The sequence below is a fragment of the Saimiri boliviensis genome, chromosome 11 (genome assembly GCF_048565385.1).
Source record: "Saimiri boliviensis isolate mSaiBol1 chromosome 11, mSaiBol1.pri, whole genome shotgun sequence".
Taxonomy (NCBI): Eukaryota; Metazoa; Chordata; class Mammalia; order Primates; family Cebidae; genus Saimiri; species Saimiri boliviensis.
This window is the reverse complement of record NC_133459.1, coordinates 23,079,608-23,100,937: the sequence shown is the minus strand read 5'-3', so window position 1 is coordinate 23,100,937 and position 21,330 is coordinate 23,079,608. Positions and strand designations below refer to the sequence as shown.

General features: G+C 39.9%; 1 protein-coding gene across 1 annotated transcript in view; it reads right to left on the bottom strand.

Moving 5' to 3' along the window:
* Nucleotides 1-21,330, bottom strand: part of CLIC4 (chloride intracellular channel 4) — a 99,683-nt gene that overhangs the window by 35,457 nt on the left and 42,896 nt on the right. Inside the window, exon 2 of the mRNA XM_039473541.2 lies at nucleotides 3,996-4,105. Coding sequence (XP_039329475.1) covers nucleotides 3,996-4,105 — 110 coding nt within the window. The remainder of the gene's footprint in view (nucleotides 1-3,995; nucleotides 4,106-21,330) is intronic.

Here is a 21,330-nt window from a genome sequence, read left to right as displayed (position 1 = left end):
ACTGGGTACACATGTGATTCTGAATGCAGTCATAAAACACAATTATCTTGAATTTTAGGACTGTTCTAACAAGTGCTTCATGTAGCTCAAGTCAACTTTACAAAGGGGAAAAATGGAGTCTGACTTTCCTGTCTGGCCAGCAGCAGGAAATAGATGATTTCTCTAAAAGACAGGCCTGTCTCACTCCATTTAGTCTCTTGGCATGTGTCATTCATGCTGCTGCTACTGAAGATAGCGGAAATTGAACTGATTTCTCAAGTTACTGCAGACTGTTTTCAGAAGGGTGGAAACACAGAGACATGATAATGAAAATAAAACTATCTGAAGAGTCTATTTTGGAATCAGATTTTCTTCTGCGTTTCTAACTGCCTTTTAAGATATCCATAACTATCAGTTTCAAAGTTCCATGGCAATGTTTTAAACTATTACAAAAGTGAAGGTTTTTCCCTTCCTTTTTCCTGAATTTAAAGATGAGGTAACTGACTCCAAGGAAGATGAGGCAGCTTGCACAAGGTCCCAGTGAAATCAGTGATAGGGCTCTCTTCATACACAGCCAGGTCTTACTCCTGAAACTTTCTATACTATGCCATGGTTGTTTTCCAACTGATGACATGCCAGAACATCTTTATGCCCCCAATTTTAATATTTTCACTTATATTATCTGAAGCTTTTGTTCAAATCATTGATGTAAAAAATTGAAATTCTTTCTGAAGCCTGGGCGCTTTTTAAAATCTAAACGTTCTTTAAATTGCAGTATGAACAGAAAATTAGGTTTAGAAATGACTCCCACTCAACCATTAAGGCTGCTCAGGCAGGCAAGTAATGGGAGATTGTTCAAAGCCTCACAAGGGACACATGAATACTACCAGCACGGTCATTAATGCCAACAGAGATTCAAAGAGAATGTGTCACACAGTGCCAGAACTAGAAATGGGCTTGTTCTTATGGATGAAATGTCATGTAACAACCATCTTTTCAATTCATACAGTGAGCTGCTAAGTAACTCTCAGAGGAGTTCTATTGTTCTCCACTGGTTTGTTCTGGAGTAAGTACTTCTCACCGCTAAATTATGCAATTACCAGGAAAAGCAGGAAAGTAAGCACTATAGGCATTTTCTCCCCTACAAATTTCTAAAAAGAGTCACATTTAATGTTTTAAGATTAAGACTATATTATGAAAGGTACTAGAGATATGTTTTATTTCTCTGTGATAACTTTCATATATACTGGTGGGTTTTGTTTTTGTTTTTTTGAGCCAATGTTCACTTTCTTGAGGTACCTCGTCTTTAAAATTTTGTTCTATAAATGTGTAAACTCATAGAAAAGATCTGGATGAGGCCGGGCACAGTGGCTAACATCTGTAATGCCATCACTTTGGGAGGCCAAGGCCAGAGGACTGCTTGAGCCCAGGAGTTCAAGACCAGCCTAGGCAACCCAGGGAGACCTTGTCTCTTAAAAAATTACACAGGTGTGGTGGTAAATGCCTATAGTCCTAGCTACTTGGGAGGCTGAGGCTGGAGGATTACTTGAGCCCAGGAGCTCAAAGCTACAGTAAACCAAGATCGTGCCACTGCAATCCAGCCTCGGTGACAGAGGCAGACCCAGTCTCAAAAATAATAATAATAATAATAAAAGAAGGAAAAAAAGAAAAGAAAAGATTTGGAAGGATAAAGACCAAGCCTAAAATAAATTGTCTTTCTGAAGAGGAAGTTGATGACTAGGGGGTAGGGATGGTAGGGACTCATTATCACGTACTACTTATATAGTTTAAATTGTCCTAAGAAGCATTTTTTAGCTTTACTGGAGACCTATGATTGCTAAAGAAGACCAAAGAATATAAGCTTCAATTTTAAGTGCTCTCTGCTGTTGATTTTACAAAAAGTCCTAGGTAATAAACATGTATCTTCTTAGATATTTTCTATCAGATCCTGAATGCCTGTCTCCCATGTGCCAGTTTTTATACACATAAATACTTAACATATGCACTTAAAATATACACTTACACATATTTCCACATATACACTTTGACATATATATATACAAATCTGTAAATATCAATCAACCTATATGAATAATGCCTTTAAAAAGTCTAAACGAAAAGAAACAGACAACTCTGAAATAGCTATAATGAGTTTTCTTCCTTTTCTGACCCAGATTCCCATCGGTTATGGCACTATTACTGGTATGCATCACAATTAAGCACTGTATTAAGCTATTCAATGAAGGCTTTTTCAAAGCATGGCAGTCAACTCACTTGCTCCAAGCCAAAAATGGAATAGGAGAAATTCATGTATTTTAGGACACAGTAAGGGTGTGTGCATGGTGGCACAGTCTATTTTTAGGAGTTATATTGGGAAACTTCCTCTATATATGCATGTATGAAAAAAACAGTAATAGAAGGGTAACATGACTTATTTCATTCTTACAACATCTCTGCCCAACATGAACGAGGTAATGTCTTCCCAAGAGCTTGTAGTTTTAACTCGATTATAAGTGTGTAATCAATCTTGAATTTATATACATAACTAAAGGGGTTACCTAGATGACTTTATGGTTTATTTTCAATAAATTTTAAAGTCTGTAAAATTTCAAATCTATGTACTAGCAGCAAGTAAAAATATATTTTAAGGGAATGACAGTAATCTGAGTACACTAACATAGAACTGGAAATGAAATTATAGCTTTCAGGTTTAACTATCAGCATGTGATGCTCAGAGGGATAACACATATGAATTCTGCCACTTTATCAAGTGATAGGCTGTCATTATTCTTTCCTGGACATTGTTCATGACTTGATATATAATATGGTTTAAATTTGTGTCCCTGCCCAAATCTCATATTAAATTGCCATCTTCAATGTTGGAAGAGGGGCCTTGTGGGAAGTGACTGGATCACAAGGGCAGACTTCCCTTGCTGTTCTTGCGATAGCGAGTGAGTTTTCACAAGATCTGGTTGTTTAAAAGTGTGTAACAACCCCCTACTTCTCTCTTTTTCCTTCTCCAGCCATGTAAGATGTGTCTGCTTCCCCTTTGCCTCTTGCCATAATTTTAAGTCTCCTGAGGCCTCCCCAGCCATGTTTCCTGTACAACCTGTAGAACTGTGAGTCAATCAAACCTCTTTTATGAATTACCCAGTCTCATGTAGTTCTTTACAGCAATGTGAGAATGAACTAATACAATAGCTTTAAAAATAAGTTTAATAACAAATCACATGTAACACTTGCATTAAGGGGAATCTACTGCCAAACCCTAGATTTTCCCAATAATACAACTATTCTTGATCCTTGATTTAAATCTTTTGTGGAAGGGGATGTATAAATGTTCTTCACCCCAGACCTGTTTGCTAAAAGGGAATAGACATTCCTGAATAAAACAGAGCTTTCTACTCATCAGGGCTCTTCTCGGCCCTCTCCACTATGGAAAATAAGCCATAAAGTCATCCAGGAGAGAAAGCTGCAAACAACTCTTCACTTAAGAACAGTCAGGGGCCACAGATAATTGCTCTTATTTTACAATAGATGTAAACAAATACGATTAAAATCATGCTATAGAAAATTACTGTTATTCCCTAAAAAGTAAAGTAAATGAAATTGACAATAATGGTATTCAACCTCCTAAAAACCCTTGTCTTTAAAGATCCAGATTATATAGGTCATACGTTTAACACATTCAGGGCCAAGATTCTGCTTAGAAAGTTCTTCACGACTCCACGTTCAAACTGGAAAAGTCAAGGATTTCACTGCATCCAGAATAAAACTTAGCTCCTGGTGCTGCTGATAAAATTTAAGGTAAACATACAAAAGTTCCTAAAAGACTGAGTAGCCACATGCAGTAGTATACTGACAGTGTGACTTGTATATACAAGTTAAGTTTGTCCATAAACTAGCAGAACTTTAATATATTTCCTTTAGAGAATACATACCATCAAAGTTAAAATAGGATCAAACTGAAAAGACAGTTCAGCTTAAGTTGATTGCAAACTGCGACCATGTCTTACCTTTTCAGATCAACAGTTGTGACACTAAATACAACTCCTTTGAGCCAAAGAATCATGAAGAGCCTCTGGGAAAAGGGGCAGTTTCCTATGCTTTCACCATCACTGCCAGCCTGGAAAACAGAATTAAACATTAAAAAACAAGGTCAAAGTGATGATATTTAACATATCTTTTTCTGAATTTTAAGAAATTTAGGTCTTTATTATTTTGCTCTTCCATTAGCCTTTTTTTTTTCTTTTTTTTTTTAAGACAGAGTCTCCTTCTGTCACCCAGCCTGGAGTACAGTGGTGTGATCTTGGATCACTGCAACCTCCTCCTCCTAGACTCTAGCAATCCTTCCATCTTAGCCTCTCAAGCAGCTAGGGCCACTGGCACACACCACCATCCTGGCTAATTTTTAGTATTTTCAGTAGAGACAGGGTTTCACCATGTTATCCAGGTTGGTCTTAAACTCCTGGGCTCAAGTGATCTGCCATTCTCAGCCTCCCAAAGTGCTGGGATTACAGGCATGAGCCATTGCACCCAGCTAATGCTAGCCTGTTTCTTTTCTTAAAAATGACCAGTCTAGGGCTGGGTGCAGTGGCTCACACCTATAATCCCGGCACTTTGGGAGGCCAAGGCAGCTGGATCACAAGGTCAGGAGTTCAAGACGGGCCAATATGGTGAAACCCCATCTGTACTAAAAATAAGAAATTTAGCCGGGTGTGGTGGCGGGCACCTGTAGTCCCAGCTACTTAGAAGGCTGAGGCAAGATAATTGCTTGAATCTGAGAGGTAGAGGTTGCTGCAAGCCAAGATCATGCCACTGCACTCTAGCCTGGGCAACAGAGCAAGATTCCATCTCAAAAAAAAAAGTTCAGTCTAGTATAGCACTGCCCAAGAGAACTTTCTGCAATGATTAAGATGATCCATATTGCCAATGTCCCATATGGTAGCCACTAGCAACATTTGGCTAGGGAGTACTTAAAATGGGACTAGTTCAAGTGAACTGATTTTTGTTTTATTAATTTTAAATTACAGTCATGCATCACTTACTGATAGGAACACATTTTGAGAAATATGCTGTTAGGCGATTCTGGCATTGTACAAGCATCTAGGGTATGCTTACACAAACCTAGATGATATAGTCTGCCCTACATACCTAGTCTACATGGTATGTATAGCCTACTGCTCCTAGGCTACAAACCTGCGCAGCATGTTACCGTACTGAATACTGTAGGCAGGTGGAACATAATGGTAAGTTATCTGTACATCTAGACACATCTAAACATAGAAAAGGTAGAATAGAAATACAAATTAAAATCTTTTGAGACCACTGGCATATGCAGCATGAGTATAATTTATCATTTAAAACATAAACAATACGTTTTTATAATTTAAATAGCCACATGTGACTAATGGCTGCTATGCTGGACAGAACAATAATTCCTAGGGTGTACATATAGCCTTGCCTCAAGGCAAAGGCAAAGTGTGTAATGGATTTATGAAATGCAAAAATCATTTTTCATTCTATCAGACAGGATTCTTTATAAGGCAAAGTAAAAAGGGAAACTTGTAGGTGTGCCTGTCTCCAAAAAATATTTATTATAAACATCCCATATCCTGTTTCGTTTATTTTTTTTCAATTAGAGATAGGATCTTACTATGTTGCCCAGGCTGGTATGCAGTGGTTACTCACAGGCACAATCATAGCATATTGCAGTTTCAAATTCATGGACTTAAAAAACTTTCCCTCCTTAGCCTCCCCAGTAGCTGAGACCACAGGCAAACACCACCACGCCCGGCCCATATACCTATTCCTAATCCTACTTAATGAATAGCACAGCTGGCTTTCCGAAGCTCAATGATAAGGTAGATTTTCCTAAAACTCAGAGTGGCACGAATCTTTTTTAGTCCCATCATGTGTGCATCAAGGTTGTTGTTGCTTATTTTAAATTTTTAGTTTAGGTTCAGAGGTATTATGTGTAGGTTTGTTATATAGGTAAACTCACGCCACAGGGGTTTGTTGTACAGATTATTTCATCACCCAGGTACTAAGCCTAGTACCCAATGGTTATTTTTTCTGATCGTCTACCTCCTCCCACCCTCCACCCTTAAGCAGACCCCAGAAATAAGGCCACACACCTACAACCATCTGATCTTCGACAAAGCTGATAAAAACAAGCAATGGGGAAAAGACTCCATATTCAATAAACGGTGTTGGGATAACTGGCTAGCCATATGCAGAAGATTAAAACTTCCTTACATCATACACAAAAGTCAACTCAAGGTGGATTAAAGACTTAAATGTAAAACCCAAAACTATAAAAACCCTGGAAGACAACCTAGTCAGTACCATTCCAGACATAGGAACTGGCAAAGATTTCATGATGAAGATGACAAAAACAATTGGAACCAAAGTGGCTGGGCACGGTGGCTCACGCCTATAATCCCAGACCTTTGGGAGGCCGAGGCGGGTGGATCATGAGGTCAGGAGTTTGAGACCAGCCTGGCCAATAAAACCCTGTCTCTACTAAAAATACAAAAATTAGCCAGGTATGGTGGCATGTACCTGGAGTCCCAGCTACTCAGGAGGCTGAAGCAGAAGAATCACTTGAACCCGAGAGGCGGAGGTTGCAGTGAGCTGATATCGAGCCACTGCACTCCAGCCTGAGGGACACAGTGAGACTCCAACTCAATTTAAAAAAAAAAAATTGCAACCAAAGTAAAACTTGACAAATAGGATCTAATTAAACTTAAGAGTTTCTGCACAGCAGAGGAAACTATCAATAGAGTAAATAGACAACCTAAAGTATGGGAGAAAATATTTACAAAATATGCATCTGACGAAGGTCTAACATCCAGCATCTATAAGGAACTGAAACAAAATTACAAGTATAAAACAAACAACTGCCAGGGCACAGTGGCTCATGCCTGTAATCCCAGCACTTTGCGAGGCCAAGACAGGCAAATCACAAGGTCAAGAGATCAAGACCATCTTGGCCAAAAGGATGGTTTTGGCCAATTATTCTGCCCTCAAATTCTGCATATTTTGTTACTGATAAGGAATGATTGGAGTGTTTTTTTGTTTGTTTGTTTTTTGTTTTTTAAATCAAGTTCGGTTGATTGTCTCTACTAAAAATACAAAAATTAGCCGGGCATGGTGGCGCACACCTGTAATCCCAGCTACTTGGGAGGCTGAGACAGGAGAATTGCTTGAACCAGGGTGGCAGAGGTTACAGTGAGCCAAGATTGTGTCACTGCACTCCAGCCTGGCAACAGAGACTCTGTCTCAATACAAACAAATGAAACACACCCCCCCACACACACACACCCATTAAAAAGTGAGCAACGGACACGAACACAAAAATTTCTAAAGAACACATACATGCAGCCAACAAGCATATGAAAAAAAGCTCAATATCACTGATCATTAGAGAAATACAAATCAAAACCACAATGAGATACCATCTCACACCAGAATGGCTATTTTTAAAAAGATTAAAAAAAAAAAAACAGATACAGGCAAGGTTGCAGGGAAAAGGAAACACTATACACTGCTGGTAGGAGTGTAAATTAGTTAAACTTTTGTGGAAAGCAGTATGGCAAGTCCTCAAACAGCTAAAAACAGAACTACCATTCAACTCAGCAATCCTATTACTTGGTACATACCCAAAGGAATATAAATCACTCTACCATAAAGACACATGCATACGTTATGTTCACTACAGCACTATTCATGATAGCAAAGACATGGAATCGGCCCCAAGTTTAGAAAGAGAAGATGGGCTGAAAGAAAAGGAGAGATGGGAAGGAGAGATAACTGGAATGCTGGAAGAGAACGTTCTGACATTGCTAGAGATCAACACAGCCTGTTGACCATGACGTCGATGGAGAGTGCCAGAAATAACTCTCCAATAAGTCATTCAAAGATGCTGGTAAATGTACTGTTTATCCTAAAGTAACTCTCAAAAAATTCAGAGCATTTCAGTAAAATGCTAAATCAGTAAAAAGTCATTAATTCCTAAACTAATAGAGAGGTAAAGGGAGTTTAAAAAACAAAAACAAAAAACATGGGCTTATAAAGAGGATTCTAGAATCCTAACCAGACAGCATGGGACAGTTACAACCGAGCTTGATTTAAAAAAAAAAAAAAAAAAAAAAAAAAAAAAAAAAAAAACAATCATTCCTTATCAGTAACAAAATATACAGAATTTGAGGGCAGAATAATACTAATTCCTAATGCTACATACAACTTGTACAAAAATGTACTTCCCAAAAAAAAAAGGTCTAGTTCTTAAATTTTAGTGTGATTACAAATAACCTAAGGAAAACATTTAAAATGAAGGCCCCCAGGCCTCATATCTAGAGATTCTGATTCAACAGAACTCCTGGGATGGGGCCCAGGAATCCTTATTTTGTTATAGGCACTCAAGGAGATTCCAAATTGAAGCACCGACCTGCTGGATACATTAAGAAACACTGGTCAGGATGATATTTGATTCTCAGAATATAAATCAATTTACAGCACTAAATCATCCTACTATATAACAAACTGGTGCTCAAAGTTGCCTTTTTGAAAACACTGACTATTAATAGCATGGAACACTGATAATACAAGTGAATTTACTACAGACAAAAAAATGTTAATACATTACACCTTTCCAATTAGCTTCATAATTCAAATTTGAGACTTACTGGGGAAAAAAACTAGTACTTTGGTAGACAAAGAACCAGTCTGGGCCAGGCACAGTGGCTCACGCCTGTGGTCCCAGCACTTTGGGAGGTGGAGGCGGGTGGATTACCTGAGGTTGGGAGTTCAAGATCAGCCTGACCAACATGGAGAAAACCTGTCTCTGCTAGAAATGCAAAATTGGTCAGGTGTGGTGGCTCATGACTAGTCCCGGCTACTTGGGAGGCTGAGGCAGGAGAATCACTTGAACCTGGGAGGCAGAGGTTGCAGTGAGCCAAGTCTGTGCCATTGTACTCCAGCCTGGGTGACAGGAGCAAAACTCTGTCTCAAAAAAAAGAAAGAACTAGTCTGACTCTGACTCAAGGTCTTTATCTTTCTCCATTTAATCTGTAAAATTAACTAAAATTTTCCAAGCTGCCTGTCAAAACAGTGTTAAAATCATTAAGTTGGTACAGAAGACACAATAAAGATGTTACAGGGCCAGGCGCAATGGCTCACGCCTGTAACCCCAGCACTTTGGGAGGCTGAGGCAGGCAGATCACAAGGTCAGGAGATCGTGACCATCCTGGCTAACACAGTGAAACCCTGTCTCTACTAAAATAAAAAAAGTTAGCCAGGCATGGTGGCATGCATCTGCAATCCTAGCTGCTCAGGAGGCTGAGGCAGGGCAATCACTTGAACCGGGCAGGCAAAGGTTGCAGTGAGCTGAGATCGCACCACTGCACTCTAGCCAGACAAGACTGGATGACAGAGCAAGACTCCGTATATATATATATATATATATATATATTTTTTTTTTTTTTTTTAAAAAGATGTTACATGTAGGAACTTAGAAACACATTAAACTAAAAGCAGGCTAAAGATGAATGAGGACTGGCTACACATCAGTCACCATACATAATCTCCTACAATAGTCTGCAGAACCAGTCCTCGAGCATTGGCAAAAGAATCTCAGTTCATGAAGACCTGGTCAGGATACAAATGCCCCCTTCCTTTCACAGGTGACTGACTGCCTCCTTTCTCTATAATTATTTAGCAAAGTAAATTGACTTTTGTTTCACGTACATCAGAAGCTTGTTACATATCTCATACTCCTAATAAGCACTTTCCTTCATGCACACATAAATAAAAGGATGCATATTCTTCAACACAGACCTGGGAAAAGTCCTTTTTTTATACCACTAATGACAAGTCATGTAAGAAACAACACCATGAACAATTTTTCCAAAGTTTTAACAGCATTAGACAATTGAGAGCTACTAGTCAGATGAAACATTGTTATTTTATTTTTGAAAATTTTTTAAAGTATAAAAAAGGCCACGCACAATGGTTCATGCTGGTAATCCCAACACTTTGGAAGGCCAAGGCAAGAGGATCACTTGAAGCCAGGAGTTTGAGATCAGCCTGGGCAACCAAGCAAAACCCCATCTCAACCAAAAAATTAGAAACTCAGCCAGTGTGGTGGCACACTCCTATAGTCCTGGTTATTCAGGAGGCTGAGGTAGGAAATCACTGGAGCCCGGAGTTCAAAACTGCAGCAAGCCATGATTATACCACTGCATTCCAGCCTGGGTAACAGAGCAAGACCCTGTCACTATTTAATATACATATATATATAATACACACACACACACACACACACACACACAGAGTAAAATTGTGGAAAAAGCTCAAATTTCTTTTTTTTTTAAGACGGAGTCTCAGTCTGTTGCCCAGGCTGGAGTACAGTGGCATGATTTCAGCTCACTGCAACCTCCACCTCCCAGGTTCAGCCTCTAGAGCAGCCGGAAGTACAAGCATGTGCCACCATGCCTGGCTAATTTTTTTTTTTTTTTTTTTTTGAGATGGAGTTTTGTTCTTGGCACCCAGCTGGAGTGCAATGGTATGATATCAGCTCACTGCAACCTCCACCTCCCAAGTTCAAGCAACTCTCCTGCCTCAGCCTCCCGAGTAGCTGGGGATTACAGGCATCCACAATCATGCCCAGCTGATTTTTATATTTTTAGTAGAGATTTTCACCATGTCAGTCAGGCTGGTCTCAAACTCCTGACCTCAGGTGATCCACTTGCCTTGGCCTCCCAAAGTACTGGGATTACAGGCATGAGCCACTGTGCCAGGCCTGATTTTTGTATTTTTCAACCATGGGGTTTCACCATGTTGGCCAGGCTGGTCCGAACTCCTGACCTCAAGTGACCCACTTGCCTCAGCCTCTCAAAGTCCTGGGATTACAGGTGTGAGCCACTGTGCCTGGCAAAAAATTCAAATTTCTAGAATTCGTAAGTCAAAAACTTTCTCCTTTAATCCAAGTTATATATAAAATTCCATTTCAACAAAGTTATAGACTCAAATTACCCTGTTTAGCATGAACCACACTGAATACAGCCTATTGCTACAGCTGACTGAGGGCACTGTGATATAATGGAAAACATCCTACACTGGGAGCCAGGATACGTTTATTCTATATCCAGTTTTGTATTAGTATAAAAATTAGCATATAGATATCTAAAGATAGCATCTAAGAAAAGTATGCCTTTAAAAAATACTTTTCACTGCTTCTAACAGCAATATACACTAATTATTTTTAAAATAAATAAAAACTGAAACATTATAGAAAGTCAAAGTTCCCTTACCCTTGAACCATTCAATAACTTGCTACTTCTTATTCTACGTTTTTATTTTCTATGTACATACTACTTTTTTTTATTTTAATAGAGAAGGGGGTCTAATTATGTTGCCTAGGCTGCTCTCAAACTCCTGACCTCAAGTGATCTTCCCACCTTGGCCTCCCAAAGTGCAGGGATTACAGGTGTGAGCCACCGTGCCCAGCCCATACTACTTCATTCCTTGAAAAATCTGATCATGCCGGGTGCGGTGGCTCATACCTCTAATCCCAGCACTTTGGAAGGCTGAGGTTGACAGATCACAAGGTCAGGAGAACGAGTCCATCCTGACAAGCACGGTGAAACCCCATCTCTACTAAAAATACAAAAAATTAGCCAGGCATGGTGGCGCATGCTTGCAGTCCCAGCTACTCGGGAGGCTGAGGCAGGAGAATCACTTGAACCCGGGAGGCAGAGGTTGCAGTGAGCAGAGATCACTCCACTGCACTCTAACCTGGGTGATAGAGAGAGCCTCCATCTGGAAAAAAGAAAAGAAGAGAAAAAAAAAGTGATCACACTATATATAACTTTTTTAAAAAATTATATATTTTATTTCCAACTTAATGTAGCCAATTCTCTAGAGGCTGTAATATCTCTGCCAGAATACTGCCAGAGAAGGTCAGGGAGGAAACCAGGACCTTCAACCCTGCCAGGTCCCTGCCCCTGGAGTGGGGTCAGAGGAGGAGAGGAGGCCTAACAGAGTCAGGACTTTGAACACCAACCACTGGTAATGAGGCCATCTCCACTAGTGTATCAGAGAGGTCACACAGGGAGCTGGAACTCCCATTCCCCCACCCCAGCAGTAATAAGGAGCCTTCTTCACTATGGTTGCTGGCTTCTTTGGCCCTAAGTCTGAGATATATAAAGCAAAAAACTAAGAAACTCACTACCATCAAATTCTGTCTTTCCAGAAGCAGAAGTCTCTCAGACGTATTAAATTTATTTATTTTTCTTTTCATTTAAATTGCATTCTGAAAGCAGAAAGTATTCAACTTAAATATGGGGCTAGGCACAGTGGCTTACACCTGTAACCTCAGCACTTTGGAAGGCCAAGGCAGGTGGATCACCTGAGGTTGGGCATTCGAAATCAGCCTGGCCAACGTGGCGAAACCCCATCTCTACTAAAAGTACAAAAATTAGCCGAGTGTGGTGGTGCATACCTGTAATCCCAGCTTCTTGGGATGCTGAGGCAAGAGAATCGCTTGAACCCAGGAGGCAGATATTGTAGTGAGCTGAAATTGTGCCACTGTACTCCATCCTGGGCAACAGAGCAAGACACCGTCTCAAAAAAATAAAAATGAGACAATCCATGGGGCACTAGGACTTCTGTCTTCACCTGGTTATAACAAAGCAATGCCATCTCCCTTCTCCTTTTCCCTCCACAGAAATGTTAAAGGACTCTTACCTGAGTGTCAGAAGTTTAAAGAGAAGGATTAAACAAGATCCAGAGTCTCTTAACATAATATGAAAATGTCCATGTTTCAACTGAACATGTCATACCAAGAATCATACAGAATGATCTGCTTGAAGCAAATGAAAAAAAAGAAAGCCTCAGCAAAAAAATAGAAGATACATGTCAGGAAGGTAAAGAAGAAGAGGAAGAAGAAAACAAGACCCAAATGGAAATTTTAAAACTGAAAAATACAATAGGAATTCAAAAACTCAGCAGATGGGCTCCAAAGCCAAATGAAGGGGACTGGAGAAAGAATCAGTAAAGTGGAAGGTAGAATAATAAAAATTACCTAGTCTCAACAACAGAGAAAAGGTACACTGAAATGTAATACTTCTGATATATTTCCATGGTTTTTGTTTTCTTTTTCTTTTGAGACGGAGTCTTGCTCCGTCACCCAGGCTGTGTAGTGCAATGGCAAGATCTTGGCTCACTATAACCTCTGCCTCATGAGTTCAAGAGATTCTCCTGTCTCAGCCTCCCAGGTAGCTGAGATTACAGGCATACATCACCACGCCCAGCTAATTTTTGTATTTTTAGTAGAGACGGGGTTTCACCATCTTGGCCAGGCTGGTCTTGAACTCCTGATCTCAGGTGATCCGCCTGCCTTGGCCTCCCAAAGTGCTGTGATTACAGGCATAAGCCACTACGCCTGGCCTATTTCCATGTTTTGAGGTCATCCATCTAAACTGCCACTTCTGAAGGCTTCACTGGATGCTATCATCCCAATAATTTTACATCTAGAAGTTTATTCTGTAGAAACAGTCATATAGATGTCCAAAGATACAAGAGGGAGGGATACTGAGGCCTTATTGTTTACAATAGCAAACCACTAAAGACTTCCTGGGCCCATCAGTAGAAGATTTGTTAAATTTATAGACTACTACCAGAAGATGGAAGCCTAGGCCACCCATTCAGCATTCGCTGGTATGGGTGAGGATGGAGCCACAACTTTTTCTGTGGTGTTTACAGTAGAGCAGTTATTATCTAAAATTTGTGGTCTTGCTTAGGCTGTCCCTTCCCTGGTTCTTTCTTTGGCAAGAGGCAACAGGATTTTGTTGGATTTTTTTTTTTTTTTTCTCAATGCCTGTTAGTGTGTCCTGGTTGCTGGTTTCTTTTTAGCTCCAAGTCAGGAATAAGGAGGCAAAAAAGCAGGAAATTTTATATTCCCAGAAGCAGAAGTCTCTCAGAAGTATTAGATTTAAAAGCAAAATTAAAAATGCATAACATGTGACATATCCATACAGTGGAACATTATTTGACCATTAAAAGCAATGAAGAATGGATACATGCTGTAACTTGAATAAACTAAGTGAAAGGAACAAAAGACCACACAGCGCTGGCCCTTCAAATCCACAGAAGCAGACCCGCAGATGCAGGGACAATTATAATGGGCTTCTACATCCACAGAAGGGTCCTGGAACAATTCCCCTGTGGATTCCAAGGGACAACTATATATGATGCCATTTGTATGACACGCCCAAAATAGGCAAATTCATACAGACCGTAGACTAGTTGTTGCTAAGAATTGAGGATGGGGAAGAAGAGTGGCTGCAAATGGGTACATGGTTTCTTTTTGGGGTGATCAAAATGTTTTAAAATTAGACCTTGGTGGCCAGGCATGGTGGCTCATGTCTGTAATCCCGGCACTTTGGGAGGCCGAGGCGGGTGGATCACTTGAGGTCAGGAGTTCAAGACCAGCCTGGCCAACATACAGCAAAACCCTATTTCTACTGGAAAAAAAAAAAAAAAATTCAAAAGTTAGCTGGTCACCGTGGCACATGCCTATAGTCCCAGCTACTTGGGAAGCTGAGGCAGAAGAATCTCTTGAACCCTGGAGGCAGAGGCTGCAGTGAGCCGAGATCACGCCACTGAACTCCAGCCTGAGCAATAGGTTCTGCCTCTCCAAAAAAATAAAAAATAAAAAATAAAACCTGGTAATGGTTGCACAACTCTATAAATATACTAAAAACCACTGAACTGTATAGTTTAAATGAGTGAATTATATGGTATATAAATTATATCCAATAAGTTGTTTTAAAATATAAACATACAGATTATAAATATAAATATACACATGCTTAAGAATATTATTATTATTTTTTTTTTTTTTTTGAGACAGAGTCTTGCTCTGTCACCAGGCGCTAGGCTGGAGTGCAGTGGCATGATCTCGTCTCACTGCAACCTCTGCCTCCCAGGTTCAAGCAATTCTCCTGCCTCAACCTCCTGAGTAGCTGGGACTACAGGCATGAGCCACCACACCCAGCTGATTTTTGTATTTTTTTTAGTAGAGACGGGGTTTCACCACGTTGGCCAGGATGGTCTCGATCTCTTGACCTTGTGATCCGCCCGCCTTGGCCTCCCAAAGTGCTGGGATTACAGGCGTGAGGCACCACACCTGGCAGAAGATTTTAATTTGGATTACATAGTTTTAAAGTTACGATTTCATTAACAAAAACATACATGTCTATTACATTTTCTTAAAAATTAGAAAACCAGCCTGAGCTACGTGTGAGATCCCACCTCCACAAAATTTTTTTTAAAAATTAGCCAGGTTGGGTGGCTCATGCCTGTGGTCTTAGGCTACTCAGGAGGCTGAGGCAGGAGGAACACTTGAGCCTGGAAGGTCAAGGCTGCAGTGAACCATGATTACACCACTGCATTCCAACCTGGCTGACAGTGAAACCCTGTCTCCAAAAAGTAAAAATAGAAATATATATTAAACTCAAATAATCAAAGAGAAAACTTAATCCCATTGACAGCAATAACCAAAAGTCTCTAGACAATGAGTCTTAGCATTCATTTGGGTTTTACTCTTCTTTTTCCCCGCCTGGGTTGTCAGCATTTTTGCAAGCACTGGGTTTTATTCTTACAAAAAGAGTATTTTCTTTACCTTGCTGTCTGGATATTCCTCACTAGCCTCACCCTCTTCCCTTCACACCTCTGCGGTAATTCTTGAATTGCCTAACACTGGTATTTAATCAGAAACTGCTGAATTAACTCCTATATTGCAGAACAGGGGTCAATGACGGATGCCAAATATTTTAATGTTTTACTAGGTCAAGATTAAAGAACTGCTCACTTAGAAAACCTAGTTTAGCCTTTCAGCCAGAACTGCCATCTTCCAGTAATTCGCCAAAATGACGAACACAAAGGGAAAGAGGAGAGGCACTTGATATATGTTCTCTAGGCCTTTTAGAAAACATGGAGTTGTTCCTTTGGCCACATAATATGCGAATCTATAAGAAAGGTGATATTGTAGACATCAAGGGAATGGGTATTGTGCAAAAAGGAATGCCCACAAATGTTATCATGGCAAAACTGGAAGAGTCTACAATGTTACCCAGCATGCTGTTGGCATTGTTGTAAACAAACAAGTTAAGGGCAAGATTCTTGCCAAGAGAATTAATGTGCGTAATGAGCACATCAAGCACTCTAAGAGCCAAGATAGCTTCCTAAAACGTGTGAAGGAAAATGATCAGAAAAAGAAAAAAGCCAAAGAGAAAGGTACCTGGGTTCAACTGAAGCGCCAGCCTGCCCACCCAGAGAAGCACACTTTGTGAGAACCAATGGGAAGGAGCCTGAGCTGCTGGAACCTATTCCTTATGAATTCACGGCGTAATAGGTGCTTAAAAATAAATAAAGACCTCTGGACTGTAAAAAAAAAAAAAAAAAAAAAAGAAAGAAAGAAAAAGAAAAGAAAAAACCTAGTTTAATCAATCTTTAGAACAGTCAGATTTTTAAACAGCTAAGAAAATGTTTAACTTCATTCTTCTCTTATGTTTACGGAACTAAGGGTAAGTCGTGGTGATGACTGGGGGAAGAGAGAGAAGTTAGGATCTGAAGGTAACAACAGGTTTCTGACCATTAAATTACTTTCCTCGACACATTTTCTGGGGAGCATAGAGAGTAATGTGTTATTAAAGAATGAACTTTAAAACTTTAATACCTCATTTTCTTTAGTATGAATTCTATCTAAACTAGCTGTCTGAATAGACAAAATGGTCACTTCGATTTAGATTAACTTAAAAGTCACAAAACAACGTAATAAATGAGCGAAGTTGCCTGGCTTCTATTACCTATTTCTTCAGGATTTTTTCTTTTTTTTTGAGTTGGGAGTCTCGCTCTGTCACCCAGGCTGGAGTGCAATGGCACGATCTCGGCTCACTACAATATCCTCGTCCTGGGTTCAAGCAATTCTCCTGCCTCACCCTCCCCAGTAGCTGCGATTACAGGCATCCGCCACCTGGCTGAGCTTATTTTTGTATTTTTAGTGGAGACGAGGTTTCACCATATTGGCCAGCTAGTCTCGAATGCCTGACCTTGTGATCCGCCCGCCTCGGCCTCCCAAAGTGCTGGGATTACAGACGTGAACCACCACACCCGGCCTATTTCTTCAGAATTTTTGCTAACACATGCTGGAACCAAGTTTGGAGTCTAGAGGTTTTATAAGCTGTTCTTCTACAGGGTTTGCAGAGCATGTGGGAAACTACAGTTTAGAATTACACACATCTAGGGTTGAATCCTGACTTCACTACTTCATTAGCTGTGTAATCTTCAGTAAGTAACTTAACATCTGTGAAACTTAACTTACTATATACCATGTTATTGTAAGAATCAAATAAGTTAGGGTACATATAGTTTCTGGCACATGGTAAGAGTTTTTAAAATGTTACTTGACTTAAAGACACACCATGCAAAGAACTCAAGGCCTAAGAATAGATTCTTCAGTTCAAGCACTTAGTCATTAGAATCCCTAGATTGCTTTATTCTTTCAGAAAACAATGAGAGAAGGGAAGAAAAATCTAAATATCTTCCACATTAAATTATTCCAACTGACACAGATTATGATCTGATGCTTAAAAAAAAGTCTGTAAGTTTAAATAGTTCACTAAATAGAAAAACGCAAAGATGTCCTTTAATGTGTCAAAAAATCTGGCCATGCAAAGATTATTGTTTCCTGGCCATAACCATGTCACAGAACTAACTTGATAAATAAAGTCAAATGATATGTACTGGAAGAATTACTACGTGTCCAAGCTCTGTCTAGGTAAATAAAACAGCTAAGGAGAGAATACTGCAAAGACTTCGGTTGCTACCATTTCCTTACTCAGCATCACCAATTCATGAAATCTACTCTTCAGATAAAAGTTTGTGCAATTTAGAGAGGAAATTATTAGCTTGAAATTACATGAGGATGCCCAATTAGCAGGGCTAGATGAAATTCCAGGACAGACTATTAAGAGTTCATTCACATGGAACATTTACCTTATTAAAGACAATCTCTCTGCTCGTTCAAAACAAGCTCTTCATATATATTAATCTAGTTAATCCTGGTATCCTCTCGCTCAGCAGACAATGGTGGCTGAGACTACTAATTTAGAGCCAGATTCTCAGACAACTCCACTACTTCCTAGTTAAACGACTGAAAAACTGAGCCTGTTTTTATGTTCTATAAAATGGGAATAAAAACCTCATTGGATAGTTGGGAGAACTGAATGAGTTAATACATATAAAGGGCTTAGAACAGCACAGCACTTAAGGGACAGGGTTAGGGGGAGTTGTTTGTTGTATATCTTCTTATACTTTTTGATATTTGTCACACGGACATGAATCTTTCATTTCAAAAAAGCAAGTGAACAAAAACCCTCTCATCAAAAACGTGAAAATAGAGTAAAACACAAGTTAAAGAATGAATGTGGAAAAACTCTGAAGATAAACAAAATCTCACTCATTGCCTGTATTATAACAAAAAAAAAAGAGAGATAAGCAAAATATACATAAGTATATAGGAGCTGTTTTTATATACCACAAAAACTCTTTTAAAAAAATGGGTTTAAAGGCTGGACACAGTGGCTTACATCTGTAATCCCAGCACTTTGGCAGACTGAGGCAGGCAGATAGCTTGACCCCAGGAGTTTCAGACCAGCCTGGGAAACAAAGTAAACCATGTCTCTACAAAAAATACAAAAGTTATCTGGGCATGGTGGCCCACCCTTGTGATCCCAGCTACTTGGGAGACTGAGGTAGGAGAATCACTTGAGCCCATAAGGGCAAGGCTGCAGTGAGCCACTCATGCCACTGCACTCCACCCTGGATCACAGAGAGGAAAAGTTTAAAACGCAGATTACCACGTCCCACTTCCAGATACTTTGATTCTGTATGTCTATGGTGGGACCCAGAAATCTGTAATTTTTAACAAGTACTTAAAGCAATTGTAATTTGGATGTATTTGGTGCATAGACCATATTTTCGTAAACATTCACACACTGACAGAGGAAAAACACATTAAAAAAAAAAAAAAAAAAAAAAAAAAGGCCAGGCACAGTGGCTCACACCTGCAATCCCAGCACTTTGGGAGGCCAAGGAGGGCGGATCACAAGGTCAGGAATCTGAGACCAGCCTGGCCAATACGGTGAAATTCTGTCTCTACTAAAAACAAAAAAAATTAGCTGGGCATGGTGGTTGGCGCCTGTAGTTCCAGCTACTTGGGAGGCTGAGGCAGGACAATAGCTTGAACCGACAAGGCATAGGGTACGGTGAGCAGAAGTTGCGCCACTGCACTCCAGCCTGGGCAAGAGAGAGAGACTACATCTCAAAAAAAAAAAAGTCAAAACTGGAAAGAGATTTGCCCCATGGTTAAACTTTGAATTCCTCATGATGCCTTTTGGACTCAACTCTTTGTAGGCCAGTAACTGGTCACTGTTTGTTAGGGTCAAATTTGGTAAATAACAGTCTATTCCCTCCACACTATCACGCCTTAAACTTGGACATACTTAAACTAAGCCAAATATAACGTCAAGGACAATTTTGGTAATCCAAAGTCCTTTATAGATCGAGTGCTGGTGGACAGTTGTATCTAGTTCAGAAGATAATTACAGTTTTTTTTTTTTTTTTTTTTTTTTTTTGAGACAGTCTTGCTGTGTCACCGAGGGTAGAGTACAATGGCACAATCTCAGCTCACTGCAACCTCTGCCTCCCAAGTTCAAGCAATTGTCCTGCCTTAGCCTCCCAAATAGCTAGGATTACAGGCACGTGCCACCATGCTCAGCTAATTTTTGTATTTTTAGTAGAGGCGGGCTTTCACTATGTTGGTCCGGCTGGTCTCAAACTCCTGGCCTCCGGTGATCCACCCGCCTCAGCCTCCCAAAGTGCTGGGATTACAAGCGTGAGCCACCACACCCGGCCACAAATTTTTATTACTATATTATATTCTAAATGATTTGGCTTGTCAGGGAAAAAAAAAAAGATTCTGCTGTGATATTAGGGACCAGGACTAGTATCTGACTAGCAGAGTAAGCTGGGTTTTTCACTTAGAAGCTATCTAACCAGAGGGCAAGTCACTTAACCTCTTCAGGTCTTAGTTTTCTGTTCTGGAGAAGGAAGATAGGGAGCAAGATTAATTTATTGAAGTTGTAACTGTAATGTAACAACATTACAAACACAAGATATATTCCTACTCTTAGGAAATCCATACTGAAGTATTTGGGGATAAAATGTCACAATGTATGCAACTTATGAGAAAAAGAGCAAATAATAAAGCAAATAGAGTAAAATGTTAACAATAGGTAAACCTGGGTAAGGAGTATCCTTTGAACTAATTTTGTTTGTTTTGTTTTGTTTTATGGCAGAGTCTTGCTCTGCTGCCCAGGCTGGAACGTACTGGTGCGATCATAGCTCACTGCAGCCTTGAACTCTCCATGCTATAGTGATCCTCCCACCACAGCCTCCCTAGTAGCTAGGACTACAGGTAAACACCACTATGCCTGTCTAATTTTTTACTTTTTTGTAGAGACTGAGTTTTGCTATATTGCCCAGGTTAGTCTTGAATTCCTGGGCTCAAACAGTCCTCCTGCCTCAGCCTCTCAAAGCACTGAGATTACAGAGCCACTGCGTCCAACCTCTTATGCTTGCAATTTGTAAGTATAAAATTATTTCCAAATAAAGTGTTTTTTTAATTATCAATCTAGTTTCCACTTCAGTCCTAATGGTTTCTAACTGTATTATAGCTCACTTTTACTGTATCACTTATGTATTACCTTCAAGGGCAGATAGAAATCAATCTTTTAAAATTAAAAAAAAAATTTTTTTTTTTTTTTTTTGGAGACAGTTTCGCTCTTGTTACCCAGGCTGGAGTGCAATGGCGCGATCTCAGCTCACCGCAACCTCCGCCTCCTGGGTTCAGGCAATTCTCCTGCCTCAGCCTCCTGAGTAGCTGGGATTACAGGCACATGCCACCACGCCCAGCTAATTTTTTGTATTTTTAGTAGAGACGGGGTTTCACCATGTTGACCAGGATGGTCTCAATATCTTGGCCTCGTGATCAACCCGCCTCGGCCTCCCAAAGTGCTGGGATTACAGGCTTGAGCCACTGCGCCCGGCCTAAAAAAAAATTTTTTTAATTCATTCACCAGTCATGTGAGGACCTACACTGAACACCAGAGACCTGGTGATGAATAAGAGAAGAAATGGTTTCTGCCTTTGTATTACCTGTAGTGTACAAAGTCTAATCTGATTCATTCAAGAATTTCAGAATACTCTAGAGGTACTAAATTT